General features: G+C 38.5%; 1 protein-coding gene across 12 annotated transcripts in view; it reads right to left on the bottom strand.

The window, feature by feature from the left end:
* Positions 1 to 19,631, bottom strand: part of UBE2D3 (ubiquitin conjugating enzyme E2 D3) — a 27,938-nt gene extending 8,307 nt beyond the window's left edge. For 3 of the 12 annotated variants that reach the window (XM_070790830.1, XM_070790834.1, XM_070790835.1), the window contains exons 1-4: positions 18,984 to 19,142; positions 18,059 to 18,213; positions 3,936 to 3,999; positions 3,814 to 3,863 (exon numbers count right to left, since the gene is read on the bottom strand). In XM_070790830.1, coding sequence (XP_070646931.1) covers positions 3,814 to 3,863; positions 3,936 to 3,999; positions 18,059 to 18,082 — 138 coding nt within the window. In that variant the 5' untranslated portion in view covers positions 18,083 to 18,213; positions 18,984 to 19,142. The other 9 variants (XM_019962371.2, XM_019962375.2, XM_070790836.1 and 6 more) reach the window with 8 other exon arrangements.

Raw genomic sequence — 19,631 nt, 5'->3', positions numbered from 1 at the left:
AACAATACACGATCTAAAGATAACCAAAACATGTCACCTAAAAACTAAGGCTCTACATTTGAATTTACCATAAATCAAACAAATATACCAAGAAAAACAAAAAGGAATACTTTGATAAACAAACTGAGCCAATCTTAGAAATGAAGAATAATACATAACGGATCTCTTCTTAAGAAACCTTCTACCCTGGTTTTGCTACAATTAGTCCAAACTGCTCCTCCCTCAGTGTCTGTCTGTACTCTTCCCCTAAGGCAACAATGATATACTGATATTCTGCTTCTATCTCCTGTCCCACACTTATTTTGGTAATTCTAGGATCTATCTTTAGTATAGTTATTCCTTCTAGGACATATATTCAAATGCCTATTGAGTATGTTCTACTCGGATGTCTCAAACTGAAACCACAATAGTCAAGCCACAAACTAGGATCTCATCATTGATTCTTTCCCATCTTCTCATAGTAGATACCAAATCTCAAAAATCCGTAATAGTCTTCTGAACTGGAGTCCTCTCCTTTGTATCCACTGCTTTAGCTCAAAATCTTACTAACTTTTGTCTACATTATGGCAATGGTTTACTACTGGTATTCCTGCCTTCACTCTGGTTTTCCCCTCCAATTTATGCCTCACCCTAATGCTGAAGTGGTCTTTTCAAGATAAAAGTTAACTCCAGCTTGAAATCAAGCACAGCTTGCCAAGACTGAAGTTCAAATTCCTGTGCTTTAATGATCTGGTTTCCAACAATCTAGTCTCATCTTTCACCTCCTCTCCAGAATACGTTTCTTACTTCACAGTAAATAATGCTTCACATTTTTCTCATATTTCTTTCCCCTACACTTGGAATATTCTTCCTTACCCACAGGATTCTACCTATATTGTAGGGTCCATCTGATGCTTAAATGTTTTTTAAAAGGTAAATAATACAGTCCTCCCTGAGTCCAAACTGCTGGCTGCCCTTTTAAAATATCTTGCTCTGTATAGTTACTATTATTCAACAAAAATTTAACATTTAATTTTCCTCTTACACTATACAGCTCCTTAAAGAGTAAGTGTACTAAAGATGAGTTTTCATGTATTATTAGCCTTTGCAGGGAAAACGTAATAGTCAACATAAACTGAAAAATTCACCCCTGTGTAACAATAAAACATTTCATATGGACCAAATATTTTACTTCAGATAGTTTTTGTAGCTGATTCTGCTCAGGCTGCCAACAATTACATTATTCACACACACAATATGTGAATGACTATTTATCTTAGATTAGGTGGAATGAAGTTATTGTGGTTCTCAAAATAATTTCAAAATTCCTTCTAACAGCTCCATTTCCAATTTTAAAAAGTAAGCACAGAAATATCAGAAACAGGTAAGGAAATTAAGCAGCTTCTCACTGCATCAATTTGTTACAGAAATTTCCCTTAGTACAAAATAACCAACAAAATTTAAACACCACGTAACTCGCAATGGTCTGCCAATTCTTTCAAAGCTTTATCAGCATGTGTGATCCAAAGTATCTTGTCTTCAGAAAGAATAAGGTAGCACACAGGTTTTAAGAATCATGTGTTTTTGCTCCATCATCAAGAGCACTTCCTTACTATACTCCACCAAAATCCAACAGTAACTCTACTAACAAAATAAAATTATCTAATCAAACTGTGATGTTTTGTCACAAAGATGCAGTCAAAAGTCAAAGTAACATGGTTTGTTTCATTGATATACTTAATAGTAAGGGTAACTGTTAACCATGTACAAGCTGACATCGAAACTTAGGTGCTTACTTATGAAACGCGATTAAGATCTGCATTTTGGGTGAGTTTTTATAACTTTTGACTCATTCCTGATATTGTCAAAAAATGAGAATTAACTTCCGTAGAAAACCAGTAAATTTCAGAGGCTAATGTTACGAAAGCAGAACTATGTTATTATGGTATAAACATAATTTTTGCTCTTGTTAATCAGGGGTAGAGTTCTGAAAATAAAATATTTGTTTTTGAAAGAAGAAAATTGCTATCCTTTATATTAACAGGTTGCTGGAAAAAAAATTAGCAAAAAATAACCATAATCTGAAATATATATATGAAATAAATGAAAAATGTTTCCTGAAAATAAAAGCAAATCAAACACCCCAAAATTTTTTCAGATAAGCAATTTCCTATTCTATGGAAGACTACTAATGAGCTCCTCAATTATGCTTCACTTTGATTTACTAAAGGTGAACTTTTGGAAGGGAATAAATAAAAAAAGCAGTTTCAAAAATCAAGCAGAAAAACATAACACTGTTTTAAAATAACTGGTTTATTACACACACCATCCAATCACAAGTCTTGACTACCAACTCTTTCATGCTTTATTAGTACTGACAACTCATTTTCATGAGAGTATCTTAAAGCACCTCCGAATCAAAGATGAGTTTTATTTGGTTCAGATATGGCAAGGCATTGTACTGAATTCTGTGCTTTGAAAACTGGTGATCTATAATGGGAAAATTCTACAAGTTGCAAATTTAAGTGCCTAAGTGGACTTGGTAGACTGTGGCAGATACACACATCTCATCTGAAAAAAAGGAAGCACTTGCTATTCCATCCTAAGCCTAGTCAGAAGGTTTTTATGCGAAGACTGTCAACTTTTAAAACACTGTGTGGGTCAGGAATTCTCTGGTGGTTCAGTGGTAAGACACAGTACTTCCACTGAAGTGAGGCACGGGTTCAATCCCTAGCTGGGGAAATCATAAAATCCCCCAAGTCATGCAGTGCAGAGAAAAAATAAAACACTGCCAAACTGGGTCAGCCATGAGTCACATAAATATGTATATTTAAAGGGGGTGGGAAGCATAAAGCAGTGGCAGATCACAGTTTTGTTACCAATTAGACAAAAGCAAGCACTTAAAACAGTAAAAATATACCTGGAGGTAACTGGAAACAATCCTGACTCTGTAGTTTTCATTAGGATAATCCAGACATACTTTGAACTATTAAAAATATCCCCTTCCATCTTATTTATAATCAGAACTGTTAAATAAACATGTGCTAATCCAACCCACCCTCTGGCTAACTTTTCAAGGGTATTTCCTCTTTTATAATTATGAACTACTTATTATCTCACCTAGTACATTATTGCCATTTATATTGAAATTAAAATACAAAAGGGGTAAGAAAGCAGAAAATTCAGTAACAAACACACAACTCAGAACAGAAATCCTCACGTGCCTTCCAAGTTAAAAAAAAAATGTTAAGTATTGTGCAAGATACAGTCTTACCCCAAGATGTTTTACTGCGCTCTAATTCTGTGAAATTCTTAGATGGTATCCATAATTCTGAATATTCAATTATCCAGCAATACAGTTTCTTATCTACCCAGGATAGAAAGGAATTTTGCTGTATTCAAAATATCACTTTCTACCTAAAAATATTCAAATTTTATATGAAACTAAAGTTCTAGAAAAACTCAAAATATCAAAATAATACAATTAAGCTAGATTTTAGGCAGTTACACATTCAGAGTCTCTGAGTAACACCATGATATGGTCAGAAAACTAATTGGCTCTGTAAATCAGCAAGTTCTGTGACAATACTTTACACTGCTATGAGGGAAAATTAGAAGAGATATTTGACAGGTCACAGAAATGCTAAACATAGAACCCAGGGAATACTGTACTTAACAAATGACTAGTTTCTTTCAAAAGCAATACAATTATGGCATATCCCAAATAGAATTACAATGTAATGAAATAAAGCTATAAAGAGTTAGTTAAAAACTACAAACTAGATTAATGCTGCGTTTTTAATTAAATCTTTGCTTTTCATTATCAGTACTTACAGGTCCCATAATTGTGGCTTGCCAATGAAACACTAGAAAAAGAAAATACTCTTGTTATTGTCTAAAAATATACAAGCTTTTTTGAAACTAATGGTAAAAAATCAAACTTGAAAATTACTTACTATCATCCCCAACTGGACCTGCAGAACATTGTGCTGGAGGGTCACGGGCCAAATCACTAAGTTCCTACACCAAGATAGAAAACGCTGGGTCATAAGACCGTAACAGAAAGAGTCATCTGCTTTGTTATTTTCACACCATTCTTTAAGGGACATATAATCACAATTTACATCAACAATACATTTCATAAGAAATGAAAACATAACCAACCCTAGTCCAGTTCCTGGGACACACTAGGCATAGTTATTTTATAGACGCATAGCAGAACAATCATCTTGGCTAAGGGTCATGAAAGCATACACACACACTGATATGAATTTCCATCACAGGCATACCTTGTTTTGTTGTATGCTTCATGGATACTGTGTGGGGGTTGGGAGGGTGTTTTGTTTTTAAACAAATTGAAGGTTTGTGGCTATCAGGGCCCTCTTTCTAAAAGCACTTGCTCATTTTCTGTCTTTATACCATATTTTGATAATTTCTTGCACTATTTCAAACCCTATGTCAGTTAAAGAAAAAAGATTACAACCTGCTCAAGGTTCAGATGATTAGTGTTTTTTAGTAATACAGTATTTTTAAATGAACGTATGTACATTTTTAAAGACATAATGCTACTATACACCTAACAGACTATAGTAAACATAACTTTTATGTGCAATGGGAAACCAAAAATAAAAAATACGTGTGACTTGCTTTATTGTGATATTCGCTTTATTTTAGTCATCTGGAACCAAACCCTCATTATCTTCAAGGTGTGCCTGTACATGAACAAAAGCTGTCCTACAAAATGAAAATGTTGTAATCTGATACTTCCCTAGGTTAAGAACTTAGGGCAGTTTTCAACATTCATATTATTGCTGAACTTTCAGACCATCTCACAGGCCCTTACTTTCTTAAATACTGTTCTGAAGCACACTACCCAGTGACCTCATTTTCTCCTTAAAAAATCTCTCATGGGGCCAGGTAAGTATCCTTTTTGGTTTGATCTCCTTATCCCTATACTCAACACCTTGTCTTTCACTCAACATTGAGTATAACTCTGGAACAATCCATCTTTCTAGGTAGAAAAGTGGTTTGCACATAGCAAAATACAGAGCTTCCACAATTCCATTTGACCTTAATTCCCAAAGTGTATCTAACCCTTCCATGACTTGTGTATAACCCATAGGGATAATCTTGTAAGAAAACAAAGCTGCTTTTTTACAAGTTTTTAAAAAATTTATGATACAGCCTTATCTCTAAATACCAGTATGTAAATTTCTACAGCATAGCAATTTATAGACCCTGTTAAGATCCCCTGGAGGAGGAAATGGCAACTCACTCCAGTATTCCTGCCTGAAAAATTCCATGGACAGAGAAGCCTGGCAAGCTACAGTCCATGGAGTCACAAAGAGTGGGACACGACTTAGTGACTGAGCACACATGGACAATAATGGACTTCAAAGAAAAGGCAGGGAATACACTTTAGGAAGATAACGAGAAGTATGTGCCTTTACTACGCGGTCAAAATAATGCACTTCAGAAAACAGTCAACTGTTTAGAAATGTGAGTTTAGATTCATTCCAGTTTAAAAAAAAGTGTCAATAAAGAATTGTCCTTAAGAGTAATCATTTTGCACTATACATGCAGAATTATTGTGCTGTACATGTATTAAGTTATACAGAAAAGTGCCTTGATAGACACTTTGCCAATTTGCTTCTGAAACTTAAACTACTTTTAAGTTTATCAAGACAGCCAGGGAATGCCAGGAGCCAACTTTAAGAAGATGGATGAGAAGTTCAGATCAGACCTTTACAGTTGCCTATGTAAATTTATTTCATATGTTCAACATATTAGAGAAAATTAATTCTAAACACTTTGATTCTGAAGGGTAGGAACCACAGAAGCCCTTATCCCAGAGTTAAGCAAATAGCTAAAGCAAGACAAAACAAAAAACCCCACAAGTGAAACTAAGCACAGAAAGAGGAGCCTAGTGGGCTATACAGTCAACTGGTTGAAGAGTCAGACACAACCGAGTACACGCGCACACACACCCCTTTAGCTTAGAACTGAACCACAGTTTTTTTTTTTTTGAGAAAATTAAATAATGCTGGCAACTTGAACTAATCAACTATCCAGATGACTCTGTCATAGGCCAGATTAACTCCCATAAAGCACTGTAGTTAAGAATCCAGTACAGTCTAACTGATACAAAGAGAATTTTTTTCCATGTCTCAAACTTCTTTAACAAGTTCTTTTGTTTAACTGGTTCAATGAAAAAAAGATAAATCAGAAACCTAGGCAGTCTGATTTCCTCTTAAAGATCATAAGGGTCCAAAAAAGTCTATTTTAAGGTTAAAAATGTACCTATTCTGAACCACCCTCACTGCTTTCCTATACGACAATAAATTAACACAAAAATGCTACTAAAACCAAATACAAACTTGTGCATACAACTCAAATGCTCAAACACAGCAACATGAAATAAGGACGATGAATATGTTCCTCCCTCAACATGATCATAGTGGAGTCTCACTTTTAATCCAATTTAGACCCACTATGTCCTAGCGTTATTTCCTCACTCTAAAATAGAAATGCCTATTTTACAGAAGTTTTGAAGGGATGAATGAGGTAAAAGTATGCTAGCACACTATCTGGTATTTAATGTATTAGGTACTTAGCAAGCAGACTACCCATCTGGAAGGCAAGATTTCTTGGATAGGTGGCTCATTTATTAAACAAAATCAATCTGCTTTATAAATAGGCTACATTATTATAGCCTTAGCTCATTTAAATCTTTTGCCTGTGTGATTATGCTTAGTTGTCTATAACATAATCATCTAGCAACTGTCTGGCTCATGCTACAATATACATTAGTAATAACAGGTCAGCAATTCAGGGACTATTTGTGGATGTGGTTTTAAAGAAACCATTTTACCAGACTGCGTGCGTGTGTGCTAAGTCACTTCAGTCGTGTCTGATTCTTTGTGACCCCATGAACTGTAGCCTGCCAGGCTCCACTGTCCATGGGGATTCTCCAGGAAAGAATACTGGAGTGAGCTGCCATTTCCTTCTCCAGGGGATCTTCTCAACCCAGAGGATCGAACCCCCAGTTTCTTATGCCTCTTACACTGGCAGGCAGATTCTTTACTACTAGTGCCACCTGGAAGCCCAGGTTGAATCACACAAAATTGTTAATACTTGACCTTTTCTGAACTACAGAAACTGCAATTTCATGCAGTTCTATCTAAAAATGTCTAGTAAGCATTTGCATTCAAATATTACTAACATTAGTTTCTTACACAGATCTACCCCAAATCATGTACTTTTATGTACTTAAACACATTACAGAAGTGATGCTGAAACCCCTTCATAATAAAATTCAGGAATCTACAGTTGACCTGGAATATATCTATATCCTGTTAAAAGTTGCACATTTTATGAAAAAAGACTAATTAGATATTTTGAAACAGTTTTCCTGCACAGGGACATCTTTGAATCACCAAGCCTTTATGTGTTAGTATTCACTCCTTTAGAGTTAATGAACAATTTCAGGAAAAGTTAGCACTGAATTTCAGCTCTTCACTCCCATAATTTCAGGATCTTCTTCCCCTCAGATAATTTGTAAATGCTTTATGTTCCAAGTTCTCCATAACTAAGACATCTCTTAATACTCAAAGATCTATTATTTGGCCAATTAACTTATGTACCAAAATCCACTTTAACATCTGAACTTTGAGGATCAAAATACCTTTTATATAAATACAAAGACTTACTTCAAAGATACCAAATAATTCTCATGACACCAAAACATAAAAATATCTGAGCAGTGAAAAAACATGAGAAAAGCTTAAGAAGTCATCTCAGGTGCTCTTCTATGCAGCATTTTGAAGTGTGCTCAAACCACCTTCCCTTTCTGGAAATGTTTTTCTCTTACTCTCAACGTATGACTGTAGTGTTGGGTGATTGTTAGTTACCATTAACCAACTATTCAGAAAGGATAATCATAGAATTTCATACCTTCAGCTTCAGTGGTTAGCTCAGAGCTGGAAATAACGCAAGCTAGAACCTGATTGTATCAGTCTGTCCCTCTATCCCTACCGGAGATTTTTCAAATTGAAGCTAAAAACTGGAAAGGTCATTTCCTTCCTTCTCTAATCAGGAGCTGCAGGGATGTGACCCAGAGCTATTGGCAGGCACAAGCCCTGAAATTACATGATGAATCCAAAGAAAAAGAGGCCACATTGGGCAGCAGAGATTAAAAAAGACATACTTGGCATACAGATACGCAATTTCAGTTCCTAAGGCTGTAGCCTGCTCTAATTCCTACAGTTACTGCTTTGATTGTTAACTATTCCAGTTTTCTCCTAACAAATCCAATAAGTAGGGGGACAAAAAAATAGAGATAACCATCTTAAGCAGAGTGTTACCTGGGTTCTATTACTATTATACACATTTATCCCATGAAAATACAATGTACTGCTTTAATCTGGCTGTAACATGTGTAAGAAACATAAATGAAGCCAAGTTGAAAAATCAAACTAGAGAACCAGAAAGAAATCATGTGTCTTACCTGGTAAAGAGCTAAACTTTCAGTGACAGAAGCTTAAGTAAAATCTATTTTTAAATAAAAAGCGTAATATTAGCACATTTCACCAAAGCATTTATTCATTTATATGGAGATTGCCTTTTTGGTGTCAAGCATATTACATCTGAAAATAACAAGATAGACCATGAATGCCTTCCCCAATAGACTAATAGAAAGCAGACATAATATAAAAAAATTAAAAAATTACGTTTCAAACAACCTGAATACTTAAAAGGCATTCAACTGCTTTGTGAATTTTGAAACGGTTATCATTAACCTTGCCTGAGTTTAAACCAGTGATATTTGAGCTCGGTCTTGATAGAGGGATAAGCATTCAAGATAGAGAAATTAAAATCCAGGGGAGTGAAAGAAAACAGGATGTTAAAAAACTTGCTTGTAGTTTGGTATACCAGACACACAGTGGGGTACAGGTTAAGAGAGTAGCAGATATGGCTAGAAAGGTTAATCAGGGCTGGATCTTTCGAGTCTTGAATACTATGGCAAAGCCTATTCCACAGGCAATGCGAAGCCATTGATCGCTTTCTGAGCAAGACAAATGGTTGAATTTTTTGATGTACCAGCAATAGTATTGGAGAAGGCAATGGCACCCCACACCAGTACCCTTGCCTGGAAAATCCCATGGACCGAGGAGTCTCGTGGGCTGCAGTCCATGGGGTCGCTAAGAGTCAGACACAACTGAGCGACTTCACTTTCACTTTCTACTCTCCTGCACTAGAGAAGGAAATGGCAACCCACTCCAGTGTTCTTGCCTGGAGAATCCCAGGGACAGGGGAGCCTGGTGGGCTGCCGTCTATGGGGTCGCACAGAGTCCGACACGACTGAAGTGACTTAGCAGCAGCAGCAGCAATAGTATACTAGAAATGACTGACTTTCTAGATCTTCAGATTTTAAGTGTTGCAGATGTTTCATGTACTCCCCACATACCCATCCCTTTCCCTGACAAGTTAACAAGACTATCCTAAATTTTTTTGACCATCCTAAATTTGGTTTCTGTAGTTTCTTCACATTTTCATACACTCCTAGCCATGTACATGGCATTATTTGTGACAAAGACTAGGAATTCTAATAATCTGATGAACTGCTGACCCTCTATCCCTAATACAGATGCCCACACAATAACTTTTACTTAACTTACGGGATATCAAAGACCATCCTCACCCACATATTGTAGGAACTCCTGCTACAAAGGATAGATGAATAGATAACTACATTAGGAACATAAACTTAAGTCACCAAGGATGAAAATTATCTTAACACACTGATCACTTTACCCTTACAATCTTATGGAAATAGGTCTTCTATCCATTTTACATTAGTGCCCCCTTAAGAGGGGAAAGCAAAGACTGAATCAAACCAAATGTAAGACACGCTGAGCTTCAGGACTGGTTGGAGAGCAAAGCAGTGTTATCTACTAGACAACCTAAAAGATAGGTCTAGAGATACATTTAAGGCTACCTTCTCAAGTGTCCTTGCTCCAAAGATGTATTTAAAGTTAATGACTACTTTGACACGGTATTTTGCAAACTGGAGACAAAAATTTCAATCCCACCAACCCAACTCTTCATTTTACTCAAGGAATAAATGCCACAAATTAAACAAGACACAGAAAATTGGTGTTTTCTTGTTTCTCCTTCTTCACCGTTGGTTTGTATCTCACTATACTCAGATTGAGCCTAGGTTACCCATTTTTCAAGTTATGTGGACTTTAAAGTCAAGTAAGAAAACAATTATTTGTGGCACTGCAAGAACTGTATTTATTGGATTTGAGATCAGTTTCCAATGTAGCATCTATTCAAAGAATTTTCAAAAGCTATTTTGTCTTTGCTGTTCACCTTACAAAATGACTTTAGAACCTAAAGGTTTCAAAGGCTTTAGAGACAAAAACAACTTATAAAATTATACGAAAAACTTCAATTGTCAGCTTTTTGCTTCTTAGTAGTTTAAGAGGAACAGCGGCAAGAATCAGAAAGAACAGCTCATATATATAACCAACGAAGTCTTCGTACTTTGACCATACCTCCAGACCATAGAGAAAAGCACTACTTAGGTGGGTTCTTTACCAACTATCAAGATCACTGAAATAGAAAATAGGGGGCAGGGAGTTTGGCACACATTAGCTAAAGGCTTCACTCACCTTGAAAGGGCACTAAGATGGATCAACAACATATTAACTACGTATGCTTACGTGTGTGTACTCAGCTGCTTCTGACTCTTCGCGACCCCATAGACCGCAGCCTGTCAGGCTCCTGTCTGTGGAATTTTCCAGGCAAGAAAACTGGAGTGGGTTGCCATCTCCTACTCCAGGGGATCTTCCCAACCCAGGAATCGAACTCGCATCTCGTGCATCGGCAGGCAGATTCTTTACCACTATGCCACCTGGGAAGCCCCTAATATAACTAGGGCACAATGCTGAAAACTGTATTGTCCATTAAAAAAAAAAAGACACTTTTTCACCATGATGTGCTCTTGTGGGGAAATCTCCTTTGAGGATCACTTCCCTTTGAATTGCTTCTCCTGAGACCTCCTGAACACCTGGCAGTGTGAGAATCCAGGCCTTCTCCCACTGGGAAATATGCTTCTCCTTTCCCTTAAAAGCCTAAATAGACCCACAGAAAAATAAGTCAATGACTTTTCTCTAACAGCCAACCAACAGGTATAGCTTAAGCCAGTGAGTGTTTTCATCTGGAGGTACATGATTAAACAGTAATGAGTCTGACCATTGTTTATGTGGGACTCAAAAGCCTACAGTTTATTTTGAGGAAGATCTTTGCTTCTATCATCATGGGACACAGTATTTTTGACAATTGACTATTAGAGGTAAAACATGAGAAGGATGAGAGATACTGGCTAAGAGCAGAAGTCTAAACATAATGCTAAATATTTGCTTTTGTTTCTCTAGCTTATAAATTGAAAAAATAAGATTATGAATAACCAAATTATAGACCAGACATATGGGTGGATGAGTTATTAGTAAGATTCAAAACCTCCAGTAACTATTATTTATGCATTCCACTAAACATTCTTTTAATGACCACCACTACTTACTCATTAGAGCAACATAACCAAAGCCAACATTTACAAAAACAAAGTTCCTATTTAATCAATTCTGCTGTTGAGGTGTAACTTTCTAAATAACCTTTTCTAGTTTGTCTAGTTCCATCATTCTCTCAAGGACTTGGCAAAACTTAACTCAGATGACTACTGTGGTAAGGTCAAGTACAATAATTATGATACTAAGTATAATAATTACCACCACATTCCACAATCATGTTATTCCAATCTCTGCCATCCATTTTGCATCAAAGTCATAATGACTCAAGTAGCACAGACACATTTTGTATCATCAATTTGGGGAAAACAAAGTTCATTCCCTTAGTATAAGCTATTTCTTGTATTTTATTTAAGAGCCAATTTCTTTCAACACTTTCACTTGAAGATTTGTATGACCATGGAAATCCACACGATAAAGACAGATCTTGCCTCTTAAACCTATACTGACCAACATAAAATATTACCCTAGGAGATGGATAAGATGAGGGCATGATGTAGGAAGCAAAGAGAATAAGTGCCTTAAGAAATTTTGAGATAAGAATCACCCTCAAAGAGGCTTTACAATCTAGCAAATATAAAGGTATATCCTCAGACCAATGATAAAGGTCAACATGAAGTATTAATTGCCCAACTAGTAAGACAATAATTGCTCTAATTCTTATAAACATCAAGTCTGCTATGAAGTAAACAAAAAATTTTTAAACTTCAATGTTGTGAAATTTAAATACTGTACATAGAAACAAACAGTAAGGAAGAAAAACAAATATTTCAGAAATGCATGGCTACTGGAAGTGATTTCAAAAGAAGGGAGTTTGGCAAAAAGATTTTCAGGTCTGAACAATTTCATATATGGAAGGAGTAGCCCTTTTAAAAGTCAATTTAGCTTGGGATTTGTAACTTCTGAGAAATTCTGAAAAGTTTCTTTTACTTTAAGGATTAAGAGATAAGTGCTGCATACCATGTCTCATTACATCACTGACAAGAAATTAACTTCCTGTTTAGTTATAATTATGAGACAAGTATGCTTATTCATTCAGACAAAGTACAAAGAATGGCTTGAGTGAATAATACTATAATTTTCTTTCTTTCAATCACCATTAAAGTAGCTCACTTAAGATTACTCAAAGCTATTCTTTTGTAAGCATTATCTCTAAATGGGGGTAAAGACACAGAACCAAATCTAGTTTCTACGCTTTGAACTACGAAAGCAAATAAGGCATTTCAAAGACAGGGAAGACAAAATTAACATCAGCCCACTAGTTGAAAACATCCAGTTATACATTAGCCATGAAATTATAACAAGACTAGAATTAATGTGAAGTATTGCATGAACAAGTAACCAAGGAGTGGTAAAACACAAGGAGATCTAAAAGTTAAAAACAACAAATTTAAACAAAGCTGGTTCGAGGTCTCTAAATGATATATCATGTTCACAGTATAGTTGGAGATAAAAATCAGATGTTTGAGCAAGTATAAAATACTTCTTTGAACTTTTACCCTCCCCACATAACAGGGCCAAGGGTACCATTTTGAGACCAAACCTCATCTAACATAGATTGGCAAATAATAAACTCACTAAACGCATCCATTCTTAGTTACACTATATAACTGGATAGCAAAACTAGATCAAGAGCACAAAATTTCCAGTGAAATAAAATTAATTTTGTCAATACTAGCTTGTCTCTGGAAGGGGGGGCTAAAGTAGTTATAAATGAAAAAACATACTCAACAATAACAAAATATAGTGGAGAAAGATATTTAGACAAATCTAGTTTTAATAATGGATAAATCTGATATTTAAATAACAATTCCCTTTATCTTAAATAAATGTTTGTTGATTTATAGTAACTTTGAAAAGTTATACAGGGTGACAAATATCAATTTATGTATTTATATGCTTGCTTCCTTCACTCAAAACAGAGTCCCACAGGTAATAACAGGTTTCCCTGTATTTTGTCCCCTGGGACTAGACTACTGTGCCAAACATTAAGACCTCAGTAAGATTCAATGATTATTCCTTATGTCTTAGGGCTTCCCAGGTGGTGCAGTGGTAAAGAATCTGCCTGCCAATGCAGGAGACACCAGGGCCATGGGTTTGATCCTTGGGTCGGGAAGATCCTCTGGAAAAGGAAATGGCAATCCACTCCAGTATTCTTGCCTGGAAAATCCAGACAGAGCCACCTGGTGGGCTATCGTCCATGGGGTCACAAAGACTCAGACATGACCGAAAACACACACATCCCCCTGCTTATGTCTGAGGTTCTTAACCAGAGGAGGCTTCGGAATCACCTAGGGGACATTTCAAAATTATGCCTGATCCCAGAGAAATGATTTATGATTCAGTAAGTCTGCTAAGACCTCATGTACTTATACTCTCTAAAAACTGTTTTTAACATTCTAATACATAAATGTAACCCCTGTCAAAATCCACATACATAGTATGTAATAGAATGCAAAACCTAATTTAGGATTTAATTAACACAATCTCAGTTCTAGGAACTTGGTGTCTGTCATCTTTAATAAAGAGATTATAGTGAAATGCTTTGGAAAATCCTCAAAAATTGAGGTATCAAAGGACACCTGAACCCACGAGTTAACATACAATATGATAGAGATAAGCCAGTGATGCTTTTCCCCAGAGTTAAAGCAAGAGTATTCAACTTCCCTTTTGTTTAACTATCAGAATTAACAATGCAGAGGATCATGATGAAACCAAAGCAAGTATCAGTTAACCTTATTCAAATAAATAAAATAAAAACAGGTAATTTTATGATCAGCATTTCTCAACGAATGCCCTGCAAACTTAGCTGGTTATAGACAAGCCTTGACACATGGCGTATACAGCCTGTACATTCACTGGCAACCAGTTTATGATCCCCCTAGTGATTAGTCAGCAAAATCAGCACAGTAGTTCCCTTAGTCCTTGAAGATACTAACCAAAAAAGAAATTCACTTCTACTTCCAAAACTTGTATCAGTTCAGATCTAAACTCAAGAATTAGCTATAACCTAAGGATAAAGTTAAATCCCAATTATCTAAATGTTCAGTAAGAGGAGAGGTTATTTCAGGAAGCAAAATTTAATTTAGGAATTGAAATTGTTCAAAGTAGCAGTTCACAATGAGTTTAGGAGTCTGAATTCTTGCAGCAGACTAGTTTGAATCTCAGTCCCTTCCTAGCCATCTGAGCATAAGACAAGTAACTTACTCCATGCCCATTTCCTGATGTGTAAAATGGAATGGTAAGAGCATCCATCTCATATGGTTGTTGTGAGGATAAAATGAGTAGATACTCATAAAGGGCTTAGAAACAGTGTTCAATACACAGTAGATGCTAAAACCTAGCTATTAGCAGAAAGATACATGCAAAAGAAACCTTTTTGAATACCAACCCCCTAAAAAGATAACATGAAAATGTAGTGGTTAAGAGCACACACTTTGGAGTCCAACAGCCTAGGTTCTAATCTTAACTTTCCCATGCTATGACCCTAGGTAGATTTTTAAAATCTCTCTGTGCCTCAGGTTTACTAATCTCAAAAATGGAGGTAACAATTATACCTACTTCCTTGGACTGTCTTAAAATTAAATGAGTTAATACAAGTGCTTCAAACAGTTCTGACACATTGCAAACACTCAAAGCCTGAGCTTTTCAGGTTTGGTTCATATTATATTTTATGTAAAGTTCTCTTTATACTTCCTCAAAATACATGGACAGTGGTTATTTTGTTTAATAAGAGTAGTAAAATTGCCTATGGCCCCCAAAACAGCACCAACCATTGTGGGAGTTCCCATTTTTTGATTCTTGTTTAACAGCCTTGTAAGATCACAGTGTGTCCAAACAAAGAAGACAAGAGGAAAAATAACAGAGTTGATTGATAAGGTTGCTTGGTCCAAGAAATAAACAAAATTGTAACATAAGCTTCAGGAAAGAAATTCAAAAACTTAATCAAATGAACTATTGATTAAAAATATACCCAAAATAAGCATTTCAATAAAATATCAACAAAGGATACAGATCTATCATTTAGATCTATCTATTTAGAATCTGGGCAGCTGCAGGAAAGAAAAAATTCAAAAATAAAAAAAGTGCCTAAAATAAAGAGTATCTCCCATCAGAGCTGTCCATTTGCTAAAATTTTGAGTTTTTGGTTTTTTAAGTTTGACCATGTGATTCTGACACTAAATAGCTAAAAACCAAAAATAACACAACTTTTCTACAGACTGAATCAATAATGTCCCACGTACGTCCAGTTTCTGTATTATACAGACCTTCTAAGTATTTATAAAAGAAGAGTCTGGTATTGATGAAGAGTACTAGACTAGAAAAGTTCTTTAATAAAAGCTCTTGCAAATTAAAAACAGTAATATTAAAGTTGCAGTAATAGTATGAGTACCAGGTGCTGGGAGTCTGTTTAAAGCCACACATGAACTGATTTAATTCCAAAAAAAAAAAAAATCCTGGGGACTCTATTCGTTTTGCTCACTGATGCATCCTTAGTACGATCTAGAATAGTGCCTGGTACATACTCAACACTCAATTATTCACAGCTCATACATAACACAGAGGCACACAAATACAAACTTTCCCAGTCTTAAAATTCTAACTGGAGCATTTTATTGCTCCAAAGTTCACACCCTTAACCATTATATTGCCTCTCTAGAGCTTTTAAATGATTAAAGTGGTGTCACAGCAGCTGGGTATCACCTGTAAAAGAAAAAAAACCAATGAGACCTTCCTTTAAAGTATTCTGTTTCACATGCATAAAAATCTATGGTTCTGAAATCATTCCACATCTTAGTGGCCTGGATGAATTCCTATAGAAAAAAGGTGTTGACCTGCAATGAATGCTACGTTCTTTGTATTAACTATACTGCAAAACATAACCATGCTTCGCCAATGTGTTGCTGGCCTTCAAAGTGGTCACAGAAAGAGGTCTGATAATCCTTTTTACTTTAAAAAGCCTTAACTCCTAAACTCCTTTCCCACTGTCTCAAAAATAAAAAATTTATATTTCACAAAGACCCACAATGACAATGATGCCCTGAAATAAAATTCACCATTTCAACATCAATACATTGAAGATCTAAACTTTTATCTTTCATAAAACAGCAGTTTGCCAAATATATTCCAAAGTCACACATTAAAGGTAAAATTAAGCAGAATCAGGTCTATTTTTAGTAAAGCCAAGTCCTAGCCATTCCTTCCATGTAAACTCTTAAAAGAAGTAACCTATCAAGACCAAAGTTTGCAACCCACAACCTTCTCTGTTTCCTAGTTTTATTAAGACTGAATTTACTCCACAGCATTTTTTTCAAATAAGCTGGAAATACTCCACCCTCCTTGATTGTGCAAGAACCAAACATCTCTCACACACACACGTTACAAAAAAGGAAAATACAGTCTGAGAGTTTGAATATAGCTAAGTCTTAAGTAGGAGGTCTTAGAGCAGTGTACAGTCTGATATAAAAGATAACATTAAACAAAGATTATTATTTCATATTACAAGAAGAGATGCCGGAAAGAGCCTGAACCAGTTAAAGCAGCCGCCATCTTAAAATGCGGGACAGAAGTTAGAGCAAGAAAATGAGACTAAACTACCGGAGGTAGAGGTTCCGTTCACCCCCAAAACCTCAAAAAACCCTATTTTTTTCAACTTGGAGCCACAGTTGAGCATCAAACCTCGTTGTATATGGCGAAGCAATTTCCCCAGAGAATGTTATTAAATGGACAGAGGCAAAAATAGGTACTAGCCTTCTCCTGCTGCCATCTCACTCTTTACCCTCCCCCTCTTCCCATGCCAAAGAAAAACGGAGCTTCCAGAAGGGTTTTACATCAGTTCCCGGTGTGCCTCTGATAAATAGCTTCGGGTGAAAAGCCCAACTACAAAACATAGGAAGTGGCAACACTGTTGTCAGCCCATCTTCTCCCAACCCAACTTATGCTTGTGTAACCTGCCCAGAATCGACGATCACTTTCTGATGAAGACTCACTCACTACTCTTCAGCTGCCAAGACTTCTACGCTGACCCCTTTATCAAGTTTGGGACCTGCCGATTTCTTGGATTTTCTCTCCTCTGAGTTTCCCATGTTTCTTACTCCAGAAGGCACAGAGCCTTCACATAACAACAAAGTTTTCAAGCAATGAGAATAGGAACGCCATGACATCTGCGGGAGCGTCTCTGGCCAAGTCTGACTCCCAGAGGAGACTAACACTTCTTACAGAAGAACCGAGGCGCCTGAAATCACTCTCCATCCCGAATTTGCACCGATTCCATTGAAACACACTCAAGACAACACTCCTCACTCGCCAGAAGTGTTCCGTTCTTTCCAAATCGCGTTCTTCATAAAGTATATCCGCATTCCCCATCCCCCAATGGAAGTGACCCAAGGAGGGATATTTCCATATTATACTGCCCCTCCTCAAGGCTTTCCTCCAGGCTGAGCCTCCCTTTCATCGCACGACCCCATTCCCCTCAACCCCAGGGTTACCTTATTAATCCGTTTCAGCGCCATAGTCTGTGCTTTTCGTCTGGCTCCTCACTATCTCGGTGTGTGCTCGAAGGTCCGGCCAAAACTCTTGATTATCCTGGCGGCTGGGAAGGATTGTCTCTTCGTCTCACACCGGCTCTGCCAGACACAGGCGCCTTTTGCAAAAACGGAGCAAATCAGCACTCGCACAGGCCCCGCAGAGACCCGGACGAATCCAAGTCCCTCAAAAACGGTCGCGATCCGGGGTGGGTGGGGTGGCAGAGCCACCGCCAGCCTCTATGTCGTGCTCCGGCCCGAAGAGGGGGCCAGGGTGACGGGAAGAGCGGAGGGGTGGCTACAAGTTTGACTTCCCGGCCTCTAGAAAGGAAGAGACCCGGGTGGGAAAGGAAGAGGCGGAGGAGAAAGGGGTGGGTGCGGGGCAGGGTCCGGGGCGCAGCAGAGGAGGAGCCGGGGCCTAGTCGGCGCTATGCCGGCGTCAGTAGGGCAAAGAAAGGCAAGGGGGGAGGGGGAAACAGGAGACTCCGGACAGACGCCCGGCTCCTTTCGGTTTCTGCTCAAAGATGCGGCCGGGGAGGGGAAGGAAACAGGCTTGAAGTGTGCTGCTGTCCCCGCAGCTAGAGCTATTCTGTGTCGCCCCTGACGCCACCGTACACTCCGCCTTCCAGCGCGCTCCCGCGCGCGCCCGCCCAGCCACCGCCAGCCCCCACGCGCCCGAGCTGCCCCTGAAGCTCCGGCTTAGGCGCGAGGACGCGCCCATTCCCCCTCCCTCTTAAGCAGAAGAGGCCCCGGCTTCTCTAGCCTTCCCACCCTACCCCACCCAACAGGCTGGTCCCTGAAGCCACCGAAGGCCTGCATTTCCCCTTACCCGGCCAGCCAGTGGGCCAGCCTCCCTTCCCTTCCCCTAGCCGTCCACACCCACGCGTACAGAGGGGCCGGGGCCTCCCTCACGCTGCGGCCTCGGCCTCCTCCCCGCGCGGCAGCTGGTGCCTCCCCGGCCCTACGGGGCTCACGCGCACGACACAGCCACAAGATGTCCGCTCTGACGGAACTACTGCCAGCTGCCACGCTCCGCCCCTCCCCCCTCCTCCTGCCTCTTCACCGCCGCGTATCAGTCCGCCAACGCCGCCGTCGCGAGCACAGGACGAATCTAAGGCTGAAGGCGGACGGTTTGCTCCCCACGTCAGGGGCCGAGCGTATCTGTGCCAACCCCTTTCTCCTTTTCGGAACAGCACCTTCTTATTAAACAGATCGGAGGTTGGACTTGGAGGGCGGGGGCCGGAGGCGGGTCATGGGCTGGGGGGGAAGGGTAGACGACCGGCGGAAACCCTCAGACTCAGAGAAGCATCGAGAACCGGAAGGAGACCATGGCAGGAAGGTAATGGAAGCGGCAGCTGCGCGATCGCGCCCCACGCCCCTCCCGAAAGTGTCCCCCAGTTTCCTCACTTGGTATTGAGGAGGCGGATCTCGCGAGAACCTCGAGGCTGGTAACAGGAGCTGTAGCGCTGCAATGACTTAAGGGCAGTTTTGTGCACTCTTCCTGGTAGGGGCCCGCCCCCAAATCCACAAATTCTCG

Source organism: Bos indicus, chromosome 6, assembly GCF_029378745.1.
Source record: "Bos indicus isolate NIAB-ARS_2022 breed Sahiwal x Tharparkar chromosome 6, NIAB-ARS_B.indTharparkar_mat_pri_1.0, whole genome shotgun sequence".
NCBI lineage: Eukaryota > Metazoa > Chordata > Mammalia > Artiodactyla > Bovidae > Bos > Bos indicus.
This window is presented reverse-complemented; position numbering and strand designations above follow the sequence as displayed.